Source organism: Nycticebus coucang, chromosome 19 (genome assembly GCF_027406575.1).
Source record: "Nycticebus coucang isolate mNycCou1 chromosome 19, mNycCou1.pri, whole genome shotgun sequence".
Classification (NCBI taxonomy): domain Eukaryota; kingdom Metazoa; phylum Chordata; class Mammalia; order Primates; family Lorisidae; genus Nycticebus; species Nycticebus coucang.
In genome coordinates this window covers 36,185,075-36,210,469 of record NC_069798.1, presented here as the reverse complement: position 1 = coordinate 36,210,469, position 25,395 = coordinate 36,185,075, and the positions used below count along the sequence as shown (strand labels likewise).

Genomic DNA, 25,395 nt, shown 5'->3' with positions numbered 1-25,395 from the left:
TGTATAAAAATAATCAAATGTAGGAATTTAAATGCCCTCTCATTCTAAACTTATTCTAATATAATGTTTTACAATATAAATTTTAATTGTATCATTTCCTTTTGAACATTTGAACTTCTTTTTTTCACTTATTTCCTTTTTAGTGATTTAAACAGGATTCTTGCTATAGATAAATCCTGAGGGGCTTACAGATATGCCAACAGTCCCTTTAAAATGAATAGTGTCAACCTTTTAAGCCACAGAGGGGACTTATAGTCTCCAAACTGTAAAATGTTTGACATCAGTATCTATAAATTGTTGCAGTTTTTTATAGCCATTCCAGTGTCCTGAAATTGAACGTAAACTTTGGATGCTTTGACATGTTTTCTATAATTTTTAAGACCTCTCAAGGTAATAAAGGTTATTTACTCCACAAAATTAAATAGCCAGGAAACAGGTAGCCCACTGATGTTATCTTACAACGGGTAACTGGACAATTTGTCTGCATTTCTACTTTAAGATGACAGTTTTCCAAGGAATGCCTTAGAGTACTTTGTCGAACCTAATTTATTGGTGTGAACAAAAAACTCAGAAATGATTCAAATCTAGGTCTCCTAGTCTTGATATCTAACCTTGTCTTTCCTATTTGAAGATAAGATTGTCATTTTTATTTTAGATAGACTTTTTCTTTGTGACAGAAATTTGGCTTGAATGACTTTTGAGAGGTGTTGACCCTTACCATGAACATCAATGTAACCAGAAATCACTCAGCCATAATAGTGCTTGGTGGTCAGAAAGACCTGAACACAGCAATGGGCCTGACTATGGTGGTCATCTGTATGTTTATTTAGGAATGAGTTTGCCATATAAACATACAGGAAAAGATAACTGAATATACTAAAATAACCGAATATACTAAGATACTAAAAGATAACTGAATATACTAGACCAAGCAAGGACTTTAACTAAAGGTTATGGATCGGATTTGAATAATACTATATTGACAGTTACACAGTTTAGAACCACTGCCTTTTTGACATTCTTTTTTTTTTTTTTTCTTTTTGACATTCTTAAGCGCTGTCCCGAAATGACCAAACATTCTGGAATGCCATGAATAGGAAATATGAGCTTATTTCTTAACTGTTCTTAGCTTAATCATCTATGCAGTGATGGAAGTGATCTTCTGTGGTGTGTATAGCTACTGAGCACTTGAAATGTTGATAATGTGACTGAAACTGAATTTTGAAATTTATTTTAATTTAAATAATTAATTTAAATTAATTTAAACAGGTGTGGTTCTAAGCACTAAAAGACATTCTTTTTTTTTTTTCTTTTTTTTTTTTTTTTTTTATTGTTGGGGATTCATTGAGAGTACAATAAGCCAGTTACACTGATTGCAATTGTTAGGTAAAGTCCCTCTTGCAATCATGTCTTGCCCCCATAAAATGTGACACACACTAAGGCCCCACCCTCCTCCCTCCATCCCTCTTTCTGTTTCCCCCCCCATAACCTTAATTGTCATTAATTGTCCTCATATCAAGATTGAGTACATAGGATTCATGCTTCTCCATTTTTGTGATGCTTTACTAAGAATAATGTCTTCCACTTCCATCCAGGTTAATACGAAGGATGTAAAGTCTCCATTTTTTTTAATGGCTGAATAGTATTCCATGGTATACATATACCACAGCTTGTTAATCCATTCCTGGGTTGGTGGGCATTTAGGCTGTTTCCACATTTTGGCAATGGTAAATTGAGCTGCAATAAACAGTCTAGTACAAGTGTCCTTATGATAAAAGGATTTTTTTCCTTCTGGGTAGATGCCCAGTAATGGGATTGCAGGATCGAATGGGAGGTCTAGGTTGAGTGCTTTGAGGTTTCTCCATACTTCCTTCCAGAAAGGTTGTACTAGTTTGCAGTCCCACCAGCAGTGTAAAAGTGTTCCCTTCTCTCCACATCCACGCCAGCATCTGCAGTTTTGAGATTTTGTGATGTGGGCCATTCTCACTGGGGTTAGATGATATCTCAGGGTTGTTTTGATTTGCATTTCTCTAATATATAGAGATGATGAACATTTTTTCATGTGTTTGTTAGCCATTCGTCTGTCGTCTTTAGAGAAAGTTCTATTCATGTCTCTTGCCCATTGATATAAGGGATTGTTGGCTTTTTTCATGTGGATTAATTTGAGTTCTCTATAGATCCTGGTTATCAAGCTTTTGTCTGATTGAAAATATGCAAATATCCTTTCCCATTGTGTAGGTTGTCTCTTTGCTTTGGTTATTGTCTCCTTAGCTGTACAGAAGCTTTTCAGTTTAATGAAGTCCCATTTGTTTATTTTTGTTGTTGTTGCCATTGTCATGGCAGTCTTCTTCATGAAGTCTTCCCCCAGGCCAGTATCTTCCAGTGTTTTTCCTATGCTTTCTTTGAGGATTTTTATTGTTTCATGCCTTAAATTTAAGTCCTTTATCCATCTTGAATCAATTTTTGTGAGTGGGGAAAGGTGTGGGTCCAGTTTCAGTCTTTTACATGTAGACATCCAGTTCTCCCAACACCATTTATTGAATAGGGAGTCTTTCCCCCAAGGTAAGTTCTTGTTTGGTTTATCAAAGATTAGGTGGTTGTAAGATGTTAGTTTCATTTCTTGGTGTTCAATTCGATTCCAAGTGTCTATGTCTCTGTTTTTGTGCCAGTACCATGCTGTCTTGAGCACTATGGCTTTGTAGTACAGACTAAAACTAAAAGACATTCTTAATTCACGATTTGGGAATGCCTTCTTAACTTTTGGTTTGGAATTCTTGGGAATATGATCTAGTAGATATAGTGTCATGGCTCAGTTTCTAATGTCACTTTATAGAAAAGTCTGGGTTACGTGACTCAGGACTGCTTCAACATCTTTTATTCTCCTGGTAAAGCATTGCACTGGGAAGTAGGAAAGGGAAAGCTCTTACCTTTATCAACCTTTAAAAAACTTTTCTTTGTATAAGACTTTATCAGATATTCATGGGATACTGAAAAGCTTTTAAGATTGACACCTGGTTATCGATTTCTTTATTACCTATGAAGGGTTCTAAGTAAGAGTTAAACATGTGAAACAGTGACAAGCAGGGAATGTTTTCAGCACTAATTGTGTGAGATGTTATGCCTATTCTACCAAGTCAAGAGAAAGAAGTTGTGAGGGTCCATGAGACCTCCTGGAAGAGAAAATGTCAGCTAAGCTTGAAGGATGGGTAGAATATGGAAAGAGAATAGAAAGGGAAGGTATTTCTGGATAATACTACAATATGAACAGAGCACAAAGTGGGTACCTATTGAGGGGTATTATAGCATTGACCTGACTGGAGTGAGAGCATAAATTGGGGACAGTGGAAGTTTGAAACAGAAACTTGGAGCCATAGAAACTGTTTTAAAACTGTAGAAAAGAGGTAATCATTGATGCTTTTGTCAATACAGAGGAGAAATGAAAGTATTTAAAAGATTGCATAATATGTAGTTTCTTTTTAGAGTTAGAGAGGCTAGAATGTATGTCGTATCTGCTATTTGGTCCCAGATTGGACTGCATATAGTACAGAACCATTGTAAGAGGCATTTAATAGGAAAAATCAATAAGGTCTGGTGATTAATTGAGTATAGTTTTCTGAGGCAGGGAAATATGAGCTAAGTTTGACTCTAGATGAGTGGGCAACAAATTGAACACAATGCCATGAAAAGTTTTAGATAGGGTTTGTGTTCTCTGATTTGGTAGCAGCCCCACCTCTTCCCTCTTTTCTTATATTCAAATGATTGAAACATTTGTTTCTCGCCTGACTTTTGAGAAAACTTGTGTTTGTGAGCCCTGCCACATGAGAATTTCTAGCCCAAGTCCCTGGAATAAATATTGATAGTACCTTCAGTGAAGGTAGAAAGAAAAATCTCTTGTGTGATAAGATCAGTTTTACGCATACTCAGTTAAAAATGACAAGCAATATCTTGAAAAAGGGATCTGACACACAAACATTACGGTGGATAAGTGTGAAAGCAAACCACATAGTATATGCAAAATTAGACCTTAGATGTTAAAAAAAGAAATATACATATTTGAGAATTATCAATATTGAGCTAATTAGCTAAATCCATGAAAGTAGAGTTTTCACTCGTTCCAACAATAATATATTGAGCATCTGTTATGAACCATGCATGAAAGTATTTAGGGTATATAGTGGAGAACAAGAACAGGTAAGCTCTCTGCTTCCATGAAGTTTACCTTCTAGGTGGCTGAATAGCATAAAGGATAATAAGCATCTGTGAGTTGAAATTTGGGAAATGCTTTCAGTTAAGCAGGCTGAAAAAGTGTTTTGTAAAGATAAAACAGTGAGATCTAAGGTCCTATGGGGCAGCGCCTGTGGCTCAAAGAGGTAGAGCGCCGGTCCTGTATGTCGAAGGTGGCGGGTTCAAACCCAGCCCCGGCCAAAAAAAAAAGTCCTAGGTTCCAATCTCAGTTCTGTAATCAATTAATTGTGTGCCGTGGGCAAGACACAACCCCTCTACTCTCAAGCTTCACTGGTAATAAAGCAAGCAAGTTGATCTAAATTTGTGTTTTTCAAACTATACATCATGATCCCTTGAAAGTAACTTAAAGCTTCACAGGAAAGTATTTGTTATTTAAAGAAAAATGAAATGGAACAGAGCGGCAGATATTAACACATTATTCATAGCATATTGGTTTGTGAAATTTTTAGGTTTATGCATCTGTGTGCATGTATATGGCTTTGTTTACCAAATTGTGATATAAATGTTACTTGTTATTATGGTTTGTTCCCATTGGAACATTTAGAAACACTGGATTAGATGACCCCTAAAATCTTATGCAGATGATTGTTTATATGATTTCTGTAATTCTATGAGCAGATTAAGTTTAGGAAAACATTGAAAATTTCTTTAACTCTCTAAAACAACAGTTTTATAATAGAAAGTTGAAGATTATACATAGATTTTTTTTTCTATCTATATAGAGAGTGAATTGACATCTGATGGGAAAGAAAAGCTCAATTTAAACATTTTATTCATCTTTAACACTGTGTTACAGAAGTAGCCTCAGTGTAGTTTTCGGAATAAGAGAACATTTGTAATACCAAAGTATTACATAGACTATGAAAATTATAGTTCTTATACTTGAGTTACTTGACGTACACACACACACACATATATGAGGTTAGATATGTTTAAGGATGTAATTATTCTAAGTACCTTATAAATTAGTAAAAGAAAATGCTTTTTTGGTGGCATTTAATTTGGAGATCCTTTTAATTTAGGATGTTGCACAAGTTAAGGCATTACTACTGTTAGTTTACCTACTACTAATGATTGTATATGTTGCTCCTTCATTTTTCACTTTTAGGAGTAGTGATAAAATGTGTTTATTACTCCAATTTAATTATTTTTGTAAATGTGAATTTATCTGTTTTAATGAAAAAGTATTAATATTTTCAAAATGAATCTCAGTTCGATTTTTTATCACTTGAGTAATTTAAACATATATTTAAGGTATGTGATAGTGGAATGTGAAGATCAGGATACTCAGCAGAGGGATCCAAAGACCCATGAAATGTACTTGAATGTAATGAGAAGATTCAGCCAAGCATTGTTAAAGGTAACATTTAAAGTGGGGGCTGACAAACTGCATTACATGGGCCAAATTTGGCCTCTTCCCTGTTTTGCTACATCCCATGAGCTAAGAACGATTCTTACATTTTTAAATGGTTGAAAACAAATCAAAAGAATATTTTGTAACGCCTAAAATTATGTGAAATTTTTCAGCGTTTATTAAAAAATTATTGGAACATGTAGTCATACTCAGTTGTTCTCATATGGTCTCTTACTACTTTTGCACTACGATAATAGTTTAATGGTTGGAATAGAAACTGTATGGCCAAGAATCCCTAAAGTATTTACTTGTTTGGTCTTTTACAGAAAGTTTGTTAATCCCTGATTTAATGAAATAAATGAATTTAATGAAATAATCCTATACATGGAATTAAAAAAAAAGAAAGCTTTGCTTTTTTTTACTTCCTTTTCTAGTTTATATTCTTCTTATCAAAACTATATACATTCCCAGAAATCTGTCAGTAGTTATATTGCAGATACTTTATATAACTTATATATTCCTAAAATACCTTTGCTTCTTTAACAGTTTTTAGGGACTTGTGAAGCTATTTTACTCCTTTATTCTTCTAATTCCTAAAGCAATGTCACAGGTCAGCCAATAGAGGGTGCAAGGGCAGTGAGAAGAATACTCGCAGAAACATTTTACTTCATAGTGTCTTTTATTTTTTTACTTTCCTAGTGTCTTTTAAATCTGCTGTTTCATGTTTCATGTTCTTAAAATTTTAAATCACATCTTATTAAACGTGTTGAGACTAAGCTTTTATATAGTTCTCACAGCTCAAGGCTTCTCAACATCAAACTTACTGACTAATAACCCTTGGTCTTTTCTTCTAATCTCACTTTTGTCAGTTATATTGTCTGTCATCCCATGAAGACATTTCAGTTTCTCTAAGCTTAAATTTCCTCATCTTTGAAACGGGGATAATAGCATTTGCCCAGCTGCCCTTCCTGGGGTAATTGGGAAGATTAAATGAGAAAATGTATTTTACATTATTTTATGAACTGATTATCACTATATAGCATTTAGTTTTTATGGCTTATATTTTTCTAAGTAAGCACATATTGTGGTGCTATATGATTATTTTTCTTTTTTTTAGTAGATTTTTAGTTCCTTAAAGATAATCTGTTTGTTTTCGCCATATATATATGTATACCCAGCATATTTATAAAGACATCATAGGCTTCCAGATACTCATTGAATTAAATAATGAATGAATTTTATTTTATCACATGGTTGTTTGGGGGGGGGGAAGTGCTGTTGTAGTTAAACCAGTATTTGCTGAAGACTCATATAATTTTCAGTTGTGAATGCACTGGTGATGTTTAGCTAATACAGCAGTTTACTCATTATCTCTAAGTCAAGATAGTTAATCTTTTGCAGTTTTGTTTTGTATTAAAGTCTATAGTTTTTAGTAGTGCAAATAAAGATCACCCATGCTATTAAAGAAACCCTGATCGTTATGCTACATAGAACTCATTCTCCTTTACTTTGATTCCCTTCAGGGTGATAAGTCTGTCAGAGTAATGCGTTCTTTGTTAGCTGCACAGCAGACATTTGTAGATCGGTTGGTGCATCTAATGAAAGCAGTGCAGCGTGAAAGTGGAAATCGTAAGAAAAAGGTAAGCCTGTGGTGTTTGCTTTTGTTTATGACTACTAGTGGTATGGCATTATAAAATACTGAGTTTTGGCTATTATCTCTTTGAATTGATATATTATGTGAACTTCTTTTCATGCAGTTATAGGAACACTTACTTATAAGCACTGATTATTCAATTTACATACATCAATACAGGAAGTCCCCAAGTTACAAACATCCAGCTCTTATGTAGCTCACACATATGAATGGAGGCTATTACAGTAAGTCCCCAAGTTACAAACATCCAACCGACGTCTGACTCACATTTACGAACAGAGACTTACAGGTAATAGGCAAATGTACCTGTTCCAACTTACAAATTCAACTTAAAAAGAAACCCATATAGTACTTAATCTTCACAACAACCCTGTAAGTTAGGAACTGTTCTGATTGTGAGAGAAAACAGGCAAAGAGAGGTTAAATAATTTGTCCAGCGTCACATAGCTAGTAAGTATTAGAATTGGGATTTGTGCTTACACATTTTGAGTTCATATTTTTACCTACAGTGCTGTACCATCTCTCATTTTAGAATCTTAGTATATTTTACAATATAATAGATAGAACATGGAAAGAATCTCTAGAGATCATTTAGATTAGAAATCTTCTAAGAAAATTAAGGTTCAGACTTTCCTGAGGTTACAGAGCTGGTTGTGTTCTGCTGGCTAGAACATTGATCTTTCTCCCAACTCTGAGGCTTCCACTTGATGAGTATGTTTCGTCCTCATATGTCATTTTTTTCTGAGCATCATGCTAAATGATATGAAGGATTTTCTTGGTATCTTCTCTTTTTCTTATCCCATTAGATAATAGGCAGATCTTTCTTAGTGACTTTTATAAACAATACAACATGTTTTACTGTTATTCTTTGGACCTGTGAGAGGAAAGCAGAGAGAGGAAAACATGAAGAATTGAGTCAGAAGTTCCAAAGAATCAGGTTTAATGAGAAACACTAGCAGAGATATCTACAAAAAATAATGTTCGTCTGGTTAGAGAAGGGAAAATAGGCTGAGGAGAAACATGTTTAATTGAGTTGGCATTTGATTTGTTGTTGAGCAAAATCACAAATCACTGTCAAATAAATAAATCCCTACTGCTCTTCCCCGTGGAGGACTTCTCCCCACAGGTGCCTGTGTGAGAAGCAGTGTAATTCGAATTCTACCAGCAGAGGGAGTGTCTACTCTTCTGAGATGCAATTTGTGGCTTACATTTGGAAACCACTGTTTTTTTAAGTCCCAAGCTCTTCTATTCAGCAGACATGTGCAGTTTTAGCTGTCCTGGAGGACTACTACCTATTTGAGACATCGTTTAGACACACTCCCACAAAATAAATTTGTGTTTGCCACATAGCCTATTTTTTAAGTCAGACCAGCTAAAATCTTCTAAAGCATTTTATAATATGACACGATAAAAGACAACTTTGATTTTATTTACATGGATTTACTAGAATCAAGTCCTGGTACCTGGAGAAATACAAAAGTGGCTTTTTACTACCATTATTTGTGTTAATACTGGTAATGATAAAATAACCACAAATAATTTAACATCATAGATAGTACTTTTTCATCCCTCATAATTAATTTGGTAAAACTATATCAGGGTGAGTGTAAGCACCGAAATTTTAGACTTGTAGTAGGGTGTATTAGTCTGTTTTATGTTAATGTTTTGGAAATAACCTGAGCCTGGGTAATTTATAAAGAAAAGAGATTTATCCGACTTATGATTCTACAGACTGGACAGGAAGCATCTTTTTCTGGTAAGGGTTTCAGTGTGCTTCCAATCAAGGTGGAAGGTAAAGGAGGAGCAGGTGTGTCACATGGCAGAAGAAGGAGCAAAGGAGGGGGAAGATGGTGCCCAGCCCTATTAACCAGCTCTTGCATAAATTAATAACAGGGAGGGATCTCATTCATCATTGCTGGGAGGGAACCAAGCCATTCATGTGGGATCTGCCCCCATTACCCAAACATCTCCTACCCAGTCCCACCTCCAACACCGAAGATCAAAATTCAACATGAGCTTTTGAGGGGCCAAACATTCAAACCAATATCACAAGGTAATTTCTGAGTTAAGTGTCAAATGGATAAAACAAATGATAAAAATGATAATATTGTTGCTTTTTTTTTTTTTTTTTGAGACATAGTCTCATCTTGTCACCTTCAGTAGAATGCTATGCCATAGCTACATATGGCATATGTAGTGCCATAGCTCACATCAACCTCAGATTCTTGGGCTCAAGCAGTTGTCTTGCATCAGCCTCCAAGAAGCTGGGACTACAGGCTTTTCATGTTAAGCTTAGTACCCAGTGTACTACCCACCACAACTCCCGGCTATTTTTAGAGATGAGGTCTCGCTCTTGCTCATGCTGGTCTCAAACTCTTGAGCTCAGGCAATTTACCTGCCTCGACTTTGTGTATAATATTGTTGCTGTCTTCTTTCCTTTTTTGACCTTTAGTTTAGGAAAAAGTTATTAGAAGTGGTCTTTGAATCTGTATATTTGAGTTGTAATAAAAAATACTTTTTCTATTGACATTTAAAAAATTAACCCTATCCTTTGTTTTGGTGGTCCTTGAAACATGGTTTTTGTTTGTTTGTTTGTTTGTTTGAGACAGAGTCTCAAGCTGTAGCCCTGGGTAGAGTGCTGTGGCATCATAGCTAACCGCAACCTCAAACTCTTGGCTTTAAGTGATTCTCTTGCCTCAGCCTCCCAAGTAGCTGGGACTACAGATGGCTGCCACAATGCCTGGCTATTTTATTTTTTTGGTTGTAGTTGTCATTGTTGCTTTGGCAGGCTCAGGATGGATTCGAACCTGCCAGCTCCGGTGTATACAGGCACTGAGCCAAAACATGGTTTTTCTTAACTTCTATCTCTGTGATTCCAGAATTCTTTGCTCTGATGCATACACAGCAACATCAGGCACTTATACTTCATAGTATCATTATAGCTGAAGCACCTTGCGTTGCTGGGATTAGCAAGTGAAGTTTTCCCTCTTAAAAAAAAAAAAAAGTTCACTTAAAGAATGCAAGACTCTTAGCTTTTAAAGGATATTGTTCCTAGTCGGGAGGCTGAGGCAAGAGAATCATGTAAGCCCAAGAGCTGGAGGTTGCTGTGAGCCGTGTGACGCCACGGCACTCTACCGAGGGCAGTAAAGTGAGACTCTGTCTCTACAAAAAAAATAAATAAAGGATATTGTTCTTTTGAAATTGAGTAGAAGAGCTTCACATGAACAGTATAGATGTTGCTAAATAATGAAGCTGTTTCACCCTGACTTAAATTTATCACTTTCTGAAATGTTAGCTTAATGCAATGAATATATGAGCTAAAATTGACGATAATATCTCAGGGAAAGTTTGATCACGCAAAATCAATAAAAGGTAGAAAGTAGGGTCCAAGTTCCTGCAAGTGAATTAAATTTCCTTTTTAAACTCAAAAATTGGACTGGCAGCATAATAAAATTCTTGTTTAATATTTGGTCATGCAAAATTGAGCTTCACATGAAATTACAGTTTCCCTCTGTGGTTTCACAAATCCTTGGGAAGCAGAAATTGAATTTTCAGGTCCAACTTGAATATATTACTGATTCTTTCCTAGCTGTAGCAAGTGAAATGTATTCTCTGTCCTTTCCTTCACAGTCCAGCCTTTCATAGTCAAGGGATTGCTCCTTTTAAAGCATGCTACTGTTATTGTTAGGTGGATTATTTATAAGTGCTGTCTTTCACACAGGCACTATCTCCTTTACATTTATTTGGTGCTTTGTAAATATTTTCAAATTAATAGAATCATTTTTATATCTTTTTGGTATGTTTTAGAAACAACTCTTCCATTTTAACCTAATTAATCTTTTCTGATTTGTTCTTCTAGAATGAGAGACTACAGGCATTGCTTGGAGATAATGAAAAGATGAATTTATCAGATGTGGAACTTATTCCATTGCCTTTAGAACCTCAGGTGAAAATTAGAGGAATCATTCCAGAAACAGCTACTTTATTTAAGGTAATTGTGATGGATATTTAATGTGTATGATTAGAACATAGTTCTTTATAACTAAATCAGATTTTACTTTGGAAAATTACATGCAGAAAATACCTATAATTTTATTTGATTTACAAAGCATTAGGTTAAAGGGTACCTTTTATTTATCATTGTGTTTTAAGATCTTTTTGTATTACCAGGGCCTAAGCATTTTTATATGAAGTATATAAAATGATTTTATATGTAGTGGGTTTTTTCATATGTAATTCTTTTTTGTTGTTGTTGTTGTTGTTTTTGTCTGGGGCTGGGTTTGAACCCACCACCTCCAGCATATGGGGCCGGCGCCCTACTCCTTGAGCCATGGGCACCACCCTTTATATGTAATTCTTTAAACTAATTGTTAGACAAGTCTACAACTACTATTGTTCATGTAAGTTGTTTTTCTTATAAAAGGTAAGTTGAAAAACCTATGTGTTTAGTTTATGAGTTCAGATAGTTAGAGATGAGTTCCAGTGGACCTTTTTAACATTTCTCAGTCTGATATTTGTTCTATGAAACTCAAGGATTTTTTCTTTTTTTTTCCTTGAGGCAGAGTTTTATTTATCTCCCTCAGTAGAGTTCTGTGGCATCATAGCTCATAGCAACTTCAAAATTGTTGAGCTCAAGCAATTCTCTTGCCTCAGCCTCCCCAGTACCTGGGACTAAAGGCTTCCACCACAATGCCTATTTTTAGAAATGGGGTCTTGCTCTTGCTCAGGCTGGTCTCAAACTGCTAAGCTCAGGTGTTCCACCTGCCTTGGCCTCCCAGAGTGCTAGGATTATAGGCATGAGCAAGAGCGCACAACCCATTAAGTTTTTTTCTTATATTTGTAAGTAGCAATTCCCTTTAGTCCTTAATAGCTCACCAGGTTTGGTGGCCTTTAGTTCAGGTAGAAATAGCTGATGCAGTTTCCTTCTCTAATTAGGCCAAAGGACTGAACATCATACTGAAAGATCTCTGTGAAACATGGAGTTTTGGATTTTGAGATTCAAGTAGTGAAAGGGCATAAGTTGCATGGAGTATTTCTTTGCAGCCAGTAAGAAAGGGCTCATAGAACAGTAATTAATGTATATAAAAAGGAGTGCAATTGTCGTAGAAAATAGTTCATATTTTTTAAGAGGTATATTTCAAGGCAACTTGTTACTATTCATACAACTGAACCATAAGTTTCATGAAGCAATACTTACTTAACCTTACTGCAGGTTATGGATGATTGGTTTCTGTTATTTAAAAAATTATTCTATTTTTTTTTTTAATTTGTCTTTTGCTTTAATTTTTAGTTGTTTTTTGCTTATAGCCTTTTTAGTTGTTTTTAAAACTCATTAATAGATTGCAACTTGAAAATAGTGGGGATATAATATAAATATTTTTTAGTTTGTGTTTAGGTTATAAGCACAAATATAAAAAGCTGTATACAAGGTCACATACATGTAACAGCTGACATTTCTCTGGGCTAGAACTCCCAGACAAGACCCCTTCTGATGTTCTTATTTTCTAAGGACTGTTCAAGAGCAGTGAATTAAAAGTAAGACATAGAGCAGGGGTTGTAAGAGTGAAATATAAGAATGTACATCTGCCACTATTATTAGGTGAATTCTAGATCTGTTTTCTCTTTAGTTATAAAATATTATAATTGTACCTTATATACAGAAAGTAAATGGTTAATCAAATATAATGGGAAATCTTTTATTATTTTTTTGCAGTTTCTGGCCAGGACTGGGTTTTAACCCACCATCTCCGGCATAGGGGGCTGGTGCCCTATTCCTTGAGCCACAGGTGCCACCCAGGGAAATCTTTTATTTTAATCTGAATTTCCAGTCCTGATTGTTTTTCTTTCAGCCCCTAAGTTATATGAGCATTCTTGAAAATTCTGAGTTGGAGGTTAGGGTTAATGGTTCTGTGGCACTTACTACATAATTTTAGTTATGTAGCTATCTCTATGTGGAGTTACTACCTAACTAGACAATCCATAATCATTTTTAGGTCATGGATACCTTTGTGAATCTGATGAAAGTGATGCGTTGTACACTTCCAGGTGCTTACAAATGCACAAAATTTCTGTGTACACTTACAAGGGATCTGCGGATTCCTATTGCCCGTTTATGAACTTCTTAGAACTGAAAAGATTAGGGACCCTGTTTTGTAGTATTTTTAAAGAGTGTTTTGTAGACATGAGCCTAGATATTCATGGGGAGTAGACCCCTTGGGGCACTGGAATTAGTGCTGCTTATCCTGTGGTTGTCATTTTGCTGTAGATTTCAGATGACATCTAAATTCAGGTTCAGTTTTGAATGTGAAAGGGGAAATCACAACAAAAATCCTCCTGCCTGTCACTTGTCTTTACGAAGATCACTTTCAGTTTTTTTCTTGAACCTTTGTGAACTAGGGCTTTAGGTATTTTAGAAAATACTTTGTCAACAAGGATGGTAAAAGGCTATTTCAGGATTTTAGCCTACTTGAGTTTAACAGTTCTAAACATTTTCTTTAAAGCACTTTTCATGTATTTTTCCCCAACATTCTATAGGAAAGTTTTCAAACATACAACAAAGTTGAAAGAATTTTACAGTAAACAGCTGTGTATTTACTACCTCAGTCCTGTCATAACATTTTGCTGTTTGCTCTGTCTGTTCAGCCCTCTATGTGATACCTTCTATGCTATTATTTCCCTTGGCTTATGCAAATTAAGATTATTATTGTTTTTTAAAATCTGTCTGACTTAATTTTTTTTTGGGGGGGGCTTATTATAAATTTGCCAAATTCCCATCTTATATCATTTTTTTCTCAATAATCCATATCAATAGGACCTGTCTCCCAAGTTGTGGTCTTCTTAGCATGCCGTTTTGCGTGTGTGTTTTTTTTTTTATGATTTCCCCCTTGTAAAGAGAATTTGATGTATTTTTTGTTGATTTAAGCATATACTTAAAAAAAAAAAACATATACTTAAACTAATTTAGAGGGTTTGTGTAATTAAAGGAAAGATTCTGGGGAAAATGTATAATTATTCCAGAATAAAAGATGGATATTTGAGATCTCCATTCATTATATAAATGAGAAGTTTGAGTCTTAACGCTGCCCAACAGGTGCAGATTAAACATGTCTAAACCAAAAATACAAAATCTAAGATGCTGCAAATTCTGAAATATTTTGAGCACTGACATGATGCCACAAAGTAGAAAATTCTACACCTGATTTAATATCAGGTCACAGTCAAATTACAGTCAATATTTTGTTTCATGTACAAAACTATTAAAATATATAGTATAAAATTACCGTTCTATTATGTGAAATGTATATTAAATAAATGAATTTCATGTTTAGATTTGGACCCCGTCTCTAAGATATCTCAATACATATATGTAAATATTCCAAAACATGAGAAAGTTCAAAATCCAAAATACTTGTGGTCCCACACGTTTTTGTTAAGGGATATTAAACCTATAGTACTCCTGCAATTAGAAAGCATTGACCTTGACTTTTCATTCGTTATATTTTTATGCTGTACTATTTAATCATATTTATTCCAGTATTTCTCTAATAATAGGAATAATGATGATGGACATATATGGAATTTCTGCTGTGTGTCAGGCGTGGTGCCAGACCCTTGACCTATACTGTTTCCGATTTCCTTAACAACTCTGCAGAAGGGGGTATTAACCTTATTTTGCAGGTGAGGAAACAAGTTAAAAAATAGGTACAGGTTCATCCATTTAGTACCTGGCAGAGCCTGAATTCATATTCATGACTGATTTCAGAGCTGTGCTCTCTGCACCATGTGATATCATGTGAATTTCCGATATTGGCAAGCTCATTATTCTCTCCAGGGTACCCTAATTTATCTCACTGACAACCCAACTTGGTTTTGTAGGTCCTGTTTACTTGTGTGTTTATTGTCTATATCAGCATTTTCTTCTGTGTATGATAAATCTTTGTGCATTAATTTACATCCGAATTGGAAAATAGTATTTTTATTTTCCAGAGTGCCCTTATGCCTGCACAGCTGTTCTTTAAGACAGAAGATGGAGGGAAATATCCAGTTATATTTAAGCATGGAGATGATTTACGCCAAGATCAGCTTATTCTTCAAATCATTTCACTCATGGACAAGGTGAAAATAACCTCATGGTGATGGGGAACATTATTTCATTTTAGAAAACTATGGTTTGGCATATACGCCATTCACAGAGGTAGAAGTATTTCTTTCTTTCTTTTTTTTATATTTTTAAAATTTTATTCATTTATTTATTTATTTATTTATTGTTGGGGATTCATTGAGGGTACAAGAAACCATGTTACACTGGTTGCATTTGTTAGGTAAAATCCCTCTTACAATCGTGTCTTGCCCCCAAAAGGTGTGGCACACACCAAGGCCCCACCCACCTCTCTCCTTCCTTCTCTCTGGGTAGAAGTATTTCTAATATTCAAGTATAACCCTTTAAAGTTCAACAGTTTCCACTTGACATTGAAAAAGGTTATTTTTATACACTTGGAAAGTGGTCTTATGATGATTAAAAAGAAACCACATGTATTCCATTAAAAAATGTTTTCTAAATTGAGTACTGTCAGTGTCAGATTTAGTAAGGTTTTTCTTAACTCTATTTTATTACTTATTTATTTATTTATATTTAAATTTCCATTCTTTACACTGGTTTTAAAAATATTTTGCCCTTATTTCCTTTTTTCTGAGTTCCAAAGTATTTTATGTCCAGAAAATACTTCATAAGTAGTAGGAGGAACCCTTATTGTTCATTGAAAACTGCTGACAGAATTAGAGTGGATCACAAATTTAGCATACCATCATGTAAGTGCTTAATGAATTTAATTTTGATGATAAAAATTAATTTAGTTAATTTACATTTACCTCCTAAATCTGCAATATGTTAAATTCCTATAATATTTTTTCACAAAACTGTTTTAACAATCTTTACATGTAGTTAAAATATTTTATCTTTTGATCAAAAGCTGTTACGGAAAGAAAATCTGGATCTGAAATTGACGCCTTATAAAGTATTAGCCACTAGTACAAAGCATGGTAAGTTTATTTTACATCACAATTGCTTATATCAGTGTCCAATAATTATGTGTATCTCTCTTTTTTTTTAAATTTCAGATTAATATATGGATACAAATGATTAGGTTACATTGTTTGTATTTATTAGGTAAAGTCCAAGTTATAGTTGAGCCCTTCGCCCAGGATGTGTATACCCCGTTATTGTACCTGTTAGGTGAGAGTTTACCAAACTCTCCCCCTCCTCCTCCCACCCCCTTGTGGAATTTAAATCTGTTTTTGTGTGTGTGTGTGGGCATGTAGTTGTTCATCTATCTACTAGTTTCATATTCGTATTGAGTACACTGGATGTTTGCTTTTCCAGTCTTATAATACTTTACTTAGGAGAATGTTCTCTAAATCCATCCAGGTAAATAAAAAAGATGTAAAGCGTCTCTTTTTTAATTTGGAAATTGTTAAAAATGTTAGAGATTGAACTTATTTATATACCCACCACCCTCCCTCTTCTCGCTTTTTCTTCTTCTCCTCTCCCTCTTGTTCCTTTCTTCCCGTTATTCCTTCCTCTTCCTTCCTTCCTTCCCTATCCCTCCCTCTCTCCCTTCCTTCATCATAAAATAGGATATTCAGAAAAAATTAACATTTTTTATCATTTTTTTTTTTTTTTTTACATCCAATCTAGTGGAAATTCACAGTAGTTTCTTACAAGGTAACCTGTGTCCTGAGTTATAATTCCAAGACCCAGAAAGGCTTCATGCTGTGTTCAGCTTTTAAAAGCTATTCAGCAAATGGTATCAACTAAATCCTATTTTATGTATTTCAACTTACTTTGTGAGTGCGTGTGTATACGCAGACCTCATGCATCTCAGTCTTTTTAAGATTGGATAACCTCTTAAAGTTTGGCAGAAGATCCCCTAGGTATTCTTGCCAAATGCTTATTATAAATCCCATAGTCTTATTACTCTTAGAGCTTTATGCAAGTAGCTATGGTAGGTTGGAGAAACAAAATTCCTGTTTTAGTTTTCCTGTCCTTCTTCCTGGCCACTACCAAATCTTTTTCATGGTCTAATTCTTTTTCTTTTTCTCTCATGATGATCTTTTAAGAGTGCTAATGTGATTCAATTCATAGCTTTCCTCCGTAATGTTACCTATTAACTTTATTATGCTTAAAAAACAGCTCAAATGTGAGATATCCTTTGATCTCTACTAAAACTCAAGTCTTCCTGCACTATTCCCTTTCATAGTACCCTTTCAATCACAGTATCTGTCCCAATAGAAATTGCAAACTTTATGAGGTATGTAAACGGCATCAAGCATTTATTTTTGCTTTCTTAGCAAAGTTCTTGCTACGTATTAGAATAATAATAAATACCTGTTAGATGAATTAATACTGACTATTCTGTATCTGTGATATAAGAATAAATGAGACTTTTCTTACTTCAAAGGGTATACAAGCTTATCATTTGCTTGAAAATTATAATGAAAGGCTCACCAAACTAGATCATGATTATTTATGATTCTGAAATAATGTTTCCTTCATTCAGCTTTATATATCTATATACCTATATCTATGTATTTGTTGTTTTACCCTCCTATCTTGTCCCCAGATTTACTAGATGGACTTTTTCTCAGTTTTCCATTTAGTATCCCCTTTTATTTCTCTTTGCTAGTTTAAGTGATTTATACTTACCTCTCACATCATTTCTAGGAAATAACACAAAAAGTATTAGACAAAAGGAATTGATTTCAAACCCATTACATGGGGTTTGTGGATTGTATTCTACAGCCCCAGATTTCTTAGAGTGATTTCAAACGTGGAATGTTTTTAATTGGTGTGTGTTATAAAACTAGAGAAGGAAGAAAATTTTTTTGCTAAATTTAAGAAACTTAGTTATGACTTTGTGTCCCTCATGTTCAATAATACAAATTAGCCTAGAGAAACACAGATTAAATCAACTTAATTAAAAAAAATTTTCTTTAGTTAGTATGACATAAAAGCTAGTATAAACTTAATGTAGTGTTCATAGACCTTTTTAAGTTATTCATTTGTGGAGTATTTATCCAATTATGAGTGAAGATGACTCTTAGCAGAACTTCCGTTTTTATTTCTTGACCATTATCTGTGCTTGACTCAGTGCATTCATTTCTGTATAGGCTTCATGCAGTTTATCCAGTCAGTTCCTGTTGCTGAAGTTCTTGATACAGAGGGAAGTATTCAGGTAGAGTATCAATTTTAAAGATAAATTCATAAAGATGTTCATATTAAAAAGTCACTCATTATAAAAAGTATATGGAGTTAAGAATAAAAGTCCTTTTTAATTATCCTTTTTTACTTAAGTTTCCCCCCCTTCTTCAGAAGAAAACAATTTCCAATTGTTTGCAATTGGAAATTCTTCTGTGTTAACGTATATAGATTATCATTTCCTTGAATGAGCATATTATGTATATGACACATAATAGTAGATCAGGAGTTAGTTGGTAAACAGAGTAAAAATTTGTTAGTTTATGACTGCGATATTTTTCAAAGTACAGAAATACTGTAATTTGACCTTTAATTGCTAAATTTTTTGATTATTTCAATTTTTGTTACGATTCAAAACAGGGTTACAATGATATTCTTATTCATATATCATTTTGTACAGTTGTTTTTATTTATTTAACTATTATTATTATTATTATTATTTTTTTTTTTTTTTTTTTGAGAAAGAGTCTCACTTTGTTGCCCTTGGTAGCTTACCATGGCATTGCAACTTACAGCAACCTCAAACTCTTGGGGTCAAGCCTCTTAAGTAGCTAGGACTACAGGCACTCGCCACAGGCAATCTACCTGCTTGGACAATGATAGGATTCCGCCCAGCCCTTGTGTACTTATTTTTTTAAGACCCTGTCTTCTCCCTCCAATCAATCTCTTGCTTCCCTTTAATATGAGAAAAGGTGAATTGTTCCTTACAATAAAGGATAAAGCAGTATGTATCTTTGGAATTTCCTTAGCCTTTAAATATGTGGATTAATTCTTACCATATTTGAATGATTTATTTTGTAATTTTTAAAACATAATTTTTCTTTTTCTCTATGTAATAAAAATGTTTAAAATATAAAAATATTCATTTGTTCAGAGACAGGGTCTTACTTTGCTGCCCAGACTGGAGTATAGTGGTTCTGATCATAGCTCACTGTGACCTCCCACCTCAGCCTCCTGAGTACCTAGGACTATAAGCATATATATTACACCTGGATAATTTCTTCTTCTTCTTTTTTTTATTTTTTAAGAGATGGTGCCTTGCTATATTACCTAGGCTGGTCTCATACTCCTAGCCTCAAGAAAGCTTCTTGTGGTGGCCTCTCAAAACACTGAAATAATAGGTGTGAACCACTGCAACTGGCTCTCTTACTGTATTTTTATAAATTTTTAAATCAGATACTTGTTGGTCATTATATATAATTTTAAAATGCCTAATTTTTTTTGACTGTTTTCAATTCTTAAACATATAAATAATGTCTTTTCAGAACTTTTTTAGAAAATATGCACCAAGTGAGAATGGGCCAAATGGGATTAGTGCTGAGGTCATGGACACTTATGTTAAAAGCTGTGGTAAGTTTTTCAGGTTCTTTGCATTGATACATTTCAATACAGAAGAGCAGGCCATCCTGATACTGCCATGTGCATACACATTTGAAACATATTAAGATTTAAATGCTCTTTAAGAAGAAGAGTAAAAGATAAGTTATTGATAAAAGACTCATTAATGTTTTGACATAATACTACTATTACAGCAAGGTATAAATTCTATTTATTCTTTAATGAATTATCTTTGCAATCACTGAAATATTTTACATTTACAAATGTAAATTTGTATCTTTTTACAAATTTACAAGGTATCTTTTCCTAGAAGATAATTTTCCTCTAGATGAGCGGTTCTTAACCTTCCTAATGCCGCAACCCTTTAATACAGTTCCTCATGTTGTGTAACCCCCACAACCATAAAATTATTTTCGTTGCAACAAAGCATGAGGAACTGTATTAAAGGGTTGCGGCATTAGGAAGGTTGAGAACCACTGCTCTAGATTATCCCTATTTTTGAGTAACTCCAACTATGTAGGCCATGAGAAAGACTCAGTCAGAAATAATTGTGCTTTGGATACAACTCAAGAGCTAAGATAATGGTGCCTGCATGGTATTGTTTATGTTCATATTTGTGCCTGTTTTTAAGCAGGCAGAGCCAGGGGAGCAAGAAGAGGGCTTTCTGGACATTTTAGAACTGCATTTTAGCTTGTATATATTATTTTATGATTTAGTAACTGCTTTCTTACACAGTATATTTTTGGTTTGCACAACATTCCCGTGAAGTAGTATTTCACATTATTTTTGACTTCATAACTTATTCCCAAATTTATTCTTAATGCTAAGTGTTTGTATAAAGAAAATGAACTTTGAGACTACTGATAAAAAATTGTGTATACATATATTAAAATTCTTCATAGTTTTAACTTTTATTTTTACTGTAGGAATATAAACATCTTTCATACAAAGGAGGTGTATTTAGATTTTTTCTTTATTAAACCATAGCTGTGTACATTAGTATGATCGTGGGGCACCGTACACTTGGTTCATAGATCGTTTGACACATTTTCATCACATTAGTTAACATAGCTTTTGTAGCATTTTCTTAGTTATTTTGCTAAGACCTTTACATTCCACATTTACTAGGATTCACATATACCCTTGTAAGATGCACCGCAGGTGTAATCCCATTAATCCCCCTCCTTCCCCCTCCCTCCCCCCTCCCTCCCTTCCCTTTCCCCTTTCTCCCTATTCTTAGGTTGTAACTGGGTTATAGCTTTCATGTGAAGGTCCTACATTAGTTTCATAATAAGGGTGAGTACATTGGGAACTTTTTCTTCCATTCTTGAGACACTTTGCTAAGAAGAATATGTTCCAGCTCCATCCATGTAAACATGAAAGAGGTAAAGTCTCCATCTTTCTTTAAGGCTGCATAACATTCCATGGTGTACATATACCACAATTTATTATTAATCCATTCGTGGATCGATGGGCACTTGGGCTTTTTCCATGACTTAGCAATTATGAATAGGGCTGCAATAAATATTCTGATACAAGTATCTTTGTTATGGTGTGATTTTTGGTCTTCTGGGTATATGCCCAATAGGGGGATTACAGGATTGAATGGCAGATCTATTTTTAGATCTCTAAGTGTTCTCCATATCTCTTTCCAAAAGGAATGTATTAATTTGCATTCCCACCAGCAGTGCAAAAGTGTTCCCTTTTCTCCACATCCATGGCAACATCTCTGGTCTTGGGATTTTGTGATATAGGCTAGTCTCACTGGAGTTAGATGATATCTCAAAGTAGTTTTGATTTGCATTTCTCTGATGATTAAAGATGATGAGCATTTTTTCATATGTCTGAAGGCCGTGCGCCTGTCTTCTTCAGAAAAGTTTCTCTTTAAGTCCCTTGCCCAGCCTGCGATGGGATCCCTCGTTCTTTTCTTGCTGATGCGTTTGAGTTCTCTGTGGATTCTGGTTATTAAACCTTTGTCGGAGACATAACCTGCAGATATCTTCTCCCATTCTGAGGGCTGTTTGCTTGCTTTACTTACTGTGTTCTTGGCTGTGCAGAAGCCTTTTAGTTTGATCAAGTCCCAATAGTGTATTTTTGAAGCAGCTTCAATTGCCCGGGGGGTCCTTCTCATAACAAACTCGCCCAACCCAATGTCTTCAAGGGTTTTCCCTGCACTCTCTTCTAGTATTTTTATAGTTTCATGTCTTAGGTTTAAATCTTTAATCCAGTGAGAGTCTATCTTGGTTAATGGTGAGAGGTGTGGGTCCAGTTTCAGTCTTCTACAGGTTGCCAGCTAGTTCACCCAGCACCATTTGTTAAATAGGGAATCTTTTCCCCACTGAATGTTTTTAATTGGCTTGTCAAAGATTAAATAACGGTAAGTAGCTGGATTCATCTCTTGGTTCTCTATTCTGCTCCAGACATCTACTTCTCTGTTTTTGTGCCAGTACCATGCTGTTTTGATCACTATCGATTTGTAGTATAGTCTGAGGTCTGGTAGTGTGATTCTTCCTGCTTTGTTTTTATTTTTGAGTAATGTCTTGGCTATTCGAGGTTTTTTCTGATTCCATATAAAACGAAGTATTATTTTTTCAAGATCTGTAAAGTATGACAGTGGAGCTTTAATGGGGATTGCGTTGAAATTATATATTGCTTTGGGTAGTATGGACATTTTAACAATGTTGATTCTTCCCAACCATGAGCATTGTATTTTTTCCATTTGTTAACATTCTCAGCTATCTCTTTTCTAAGAGTTTCATAGTGCTCTTTATATAGATCTTTCACGTCCTTTGTTAGATAAACTCCCAAGTATTTCATCTTCTTTGGCACTACTGTGAATGGGATAGAGTCCTTAATTGTTTTTTCAACTTGACTATTGTTGGTATATATAAAGGGTACCGATTTATGAATGTTGATTTTGTAACCTGAGACACTGCTGTATTCCTTAATCACTTCTAAGAGTTTTGTAGTAGAGTCCCTAGTATTTTCCAGATATAGAATCATATCATCTGCGAAGAGCAAAAGTTTGATCTCTTCTGACCCTATGTGGATACCCTTGATCGCCTTTTCTTCCCTAATTGCGGTGGCTAAAACTTCCATTACAATGTTAAAGAGCAATGGAGACAATGGGCAGCCTTGTCTGGTTCCAGATCTAAGTGGAAATGATTCCAATTTAACTCCATTCAATATGATATTGGCTGTGGGTTTGCTGTAGATGGCCTCTGTCAGTTTTAGAAATGTCCCTTCTATTCCAATTTTCTGAAGTGTTCTGATCATGAATGGATGTTGGATGTAATCAAAAGCTTTTTCTGCATCGATTGAGAGAATCATATGGTCTTTGTTTTTTAATTTGTTTATGTGCTCTATTACATTTATAGATTTACGTATTTTGAACCAGCCTTGAGACACTGGGATAAAACCCACTTGGTCATGATGTATGATTTGTTTGATATGTTGCTGGATTCTGTTTGTTAGAATCTTGTTGAATATTTTTGCATCTATATTCATTAGTGATATTGGTCTATAATTTTCTTTTCTTGTTGGGTCTTTTCCTGGTTTGGGGATCAGGGTGATGTTTGCTTCATAGAATGTGTTGGGTGGTCTTCCTTCTTTTGGAACAGGTTGAGTAGTATAGGTACTAATTCCTCTTTAGAGGTTTGGTAGAATTCTGACGTGAAATAATCTGGTCCCGGGCTTTTCTTTTTGGGGAGATTTTGTATGGTTGATGATATTTCTGAACTTGATATGGGCCTGTTCAATATTTCCACTTGTTTTTGATTAAGTCTTGGAAGGTGACGTGTTTCCAAATAACGGTCGATTTTGTTCGGATTTTCGTATTTCTGAGAGTATAGTTTCTTGTAATATTCATTAAGGATTTTTTGGATTTCTGAGGAGTCTGTTGTTATTTTGTCTTTGTTATTTTTGATTGATGAGATTAGAGATTTTACTCTTTTTTTCCTGATTAGGTTGGCCAAAGGTTTATCTATTTTGTTGACCTTTTCAAAAAACCAGCTTTTTGATTTATTGATCTGTTGTATTATTCTTTTGTTTTCAATTTCATTCAGTTCTGCTCTGATTTTGGTTATTTCTTTTCTTTTACTGGATTTGGGGTTGGATTGTTCTTCCATTTCCAGTCTCTTGACATGTCCCATTAAGTTGCTTACTTCCTCTTTTTCCGTTCTCCTGAGGAAGGCTTGCAGTGCTATAAATTTCCCTCTGAGAACTGCCTTTGCTGTGTCCCAGAGGTTCTGATAGTTCATGTCGTTTGTTCCAGAAATTTGGCAATTTCCTTCTTGATCTCATCTCTGACCCAGCTATCATTCAGCATAAGGTTATTTAACTTCCATGTTTTTGTATGTGTATGCAGATTTCCTGTTGTTACTGATCTCAAGTTTTATTCCATGATGGTCCGAGAAGATGCATGGAATAATTTCTATTGCTTTAAATTTGCTGAGGTTAGACTTGTGACCTAAGATGTGATCGATTCTGGAGTAAGTTCCGTTGGCTGATGAGAAGTATGTGTATTCAGTTTTGTTGGGATGAAATGTTCTGTAGATGTGTGCTAAATCTAAATGCTGGATGGTTAGATTTAAATCTAGAATTTCTTTACTCAGCTTTTTTGTTGGCGGATCGATCCATCACTGCCAAAGGAGTGTTAAAATCTCCGACTATTATAGAGTTGGAGGAAATCCAGTTGCTCATGTCTGTTAGAGTTTCTCTTATAAATTGAGGTGCATTCTGGTTGGGTGCATAGATATTAATAATTGAAATCTCATCATTTTGAGTCTTACCTTTAACAAATATGAAGTGACCATTTTTGTCCTTCCTTACTTTTGTTGGTTTAAAGCCTATTGTGTCTGCAAATAAAATTGCAAGTCCTGCTTTTTTCTGGTTACCATTTGCCTGAAATATGGATGACCATCCTTTCACTCTGAGTCTGTATTTGTCTTTTAAGTTAAGATGTGACTCTTGTATGCAACAAATGTCTGGCCTGAGTTTTTGTATCCAGTCAGCTAACCCATGTCTCTTTAGAGGGCAGTTTAAGCCATTCACATTAATGGAGAGCATTGACAAGTTTGGTGAAATTTGGGGTATTGAGTTTTTTAAAGCGCAGTGGGCATTTTTAATCCTTTTGCCATTGTGGAAGTTAGAGTTTGATCAGAAGTTTCTGAGTGAGTTTACTTTTGTAGTAGAGGATTGGGTTGGTCATTATGGAGGATAGGTCTGAGAATATCCTGAAGAGCTGGTTTGGTTATGCAAATTTCTTTAGCATATGTATGTCATTAAAGTATTTAATTTCTCCGTCATAAGTGAAACTCAGTTTAGGTGGGTACAAGATCCGGGGTTGAAAGTTATTTTGCTTAGGAGATTAAACGTTGATGACCACCCTCTTCTGGCTTGAAAAGTTTCAGCAGAGAGATCTGCAGTCATTCTAATGTTCTTCTCTTTGAAGGTAATAGATTTCTTTCTCCTGGCCGCTTTGAGAATTTTCTCCTTCATATTAACTTTAGTGAAGTTAATTATGATATGCCTGGGGGATGTCTTATTGGG

General features: G+C 34.7%; 1 protein-coding gene across 5 annotated transcripts in view; it reads left to right on the top strand.

The window, feature by feature from the left end:
• LOC128571599 (phosphatidylinositol 3-kinase catalytic subunit type 3) overlaps positions 1-25,395 on the top strand; it is a 189,703-nt gene that overhangs the window by 97,637 nt on the left and 66,671 nt on the right. For all 5 annotated transcript variants that reach the window (XR_008375934.1, XM_053571132.1, XM_053571131.1 and 2 more), the window contains 7 exons: positions 5,500-5,605; positions 7,123-7,239; positions 11,113-11,244; positions 15,240-15,368; positions 16,223-16,292; positions 18,420-18,484; positions 19,773-19,857. Coding sequence is in view for 4 of the 5 variants with exons in the window: in XM_053571132.1 (XP_053427107.1) it covers positions 5,500-5,605; positions 7,123-7,239; positions 11,113-11,244; positions 15,240-15,368; positions 16,223-16,292; positions 18,420-18,484; positions 19,773-19,857 (704 nt within the window). In the remaining variant the exon portion in view is untranslated. The remainder of the gene's footprint in view (positions 1-5,499; positions 5,606-7,122; positions 7,240-11,112; positions 11,245-15,239; positions 15,369-16,222; positions 16,293-18,419; positions 18,485-19,772; positions 19,858-25,395) is intronic.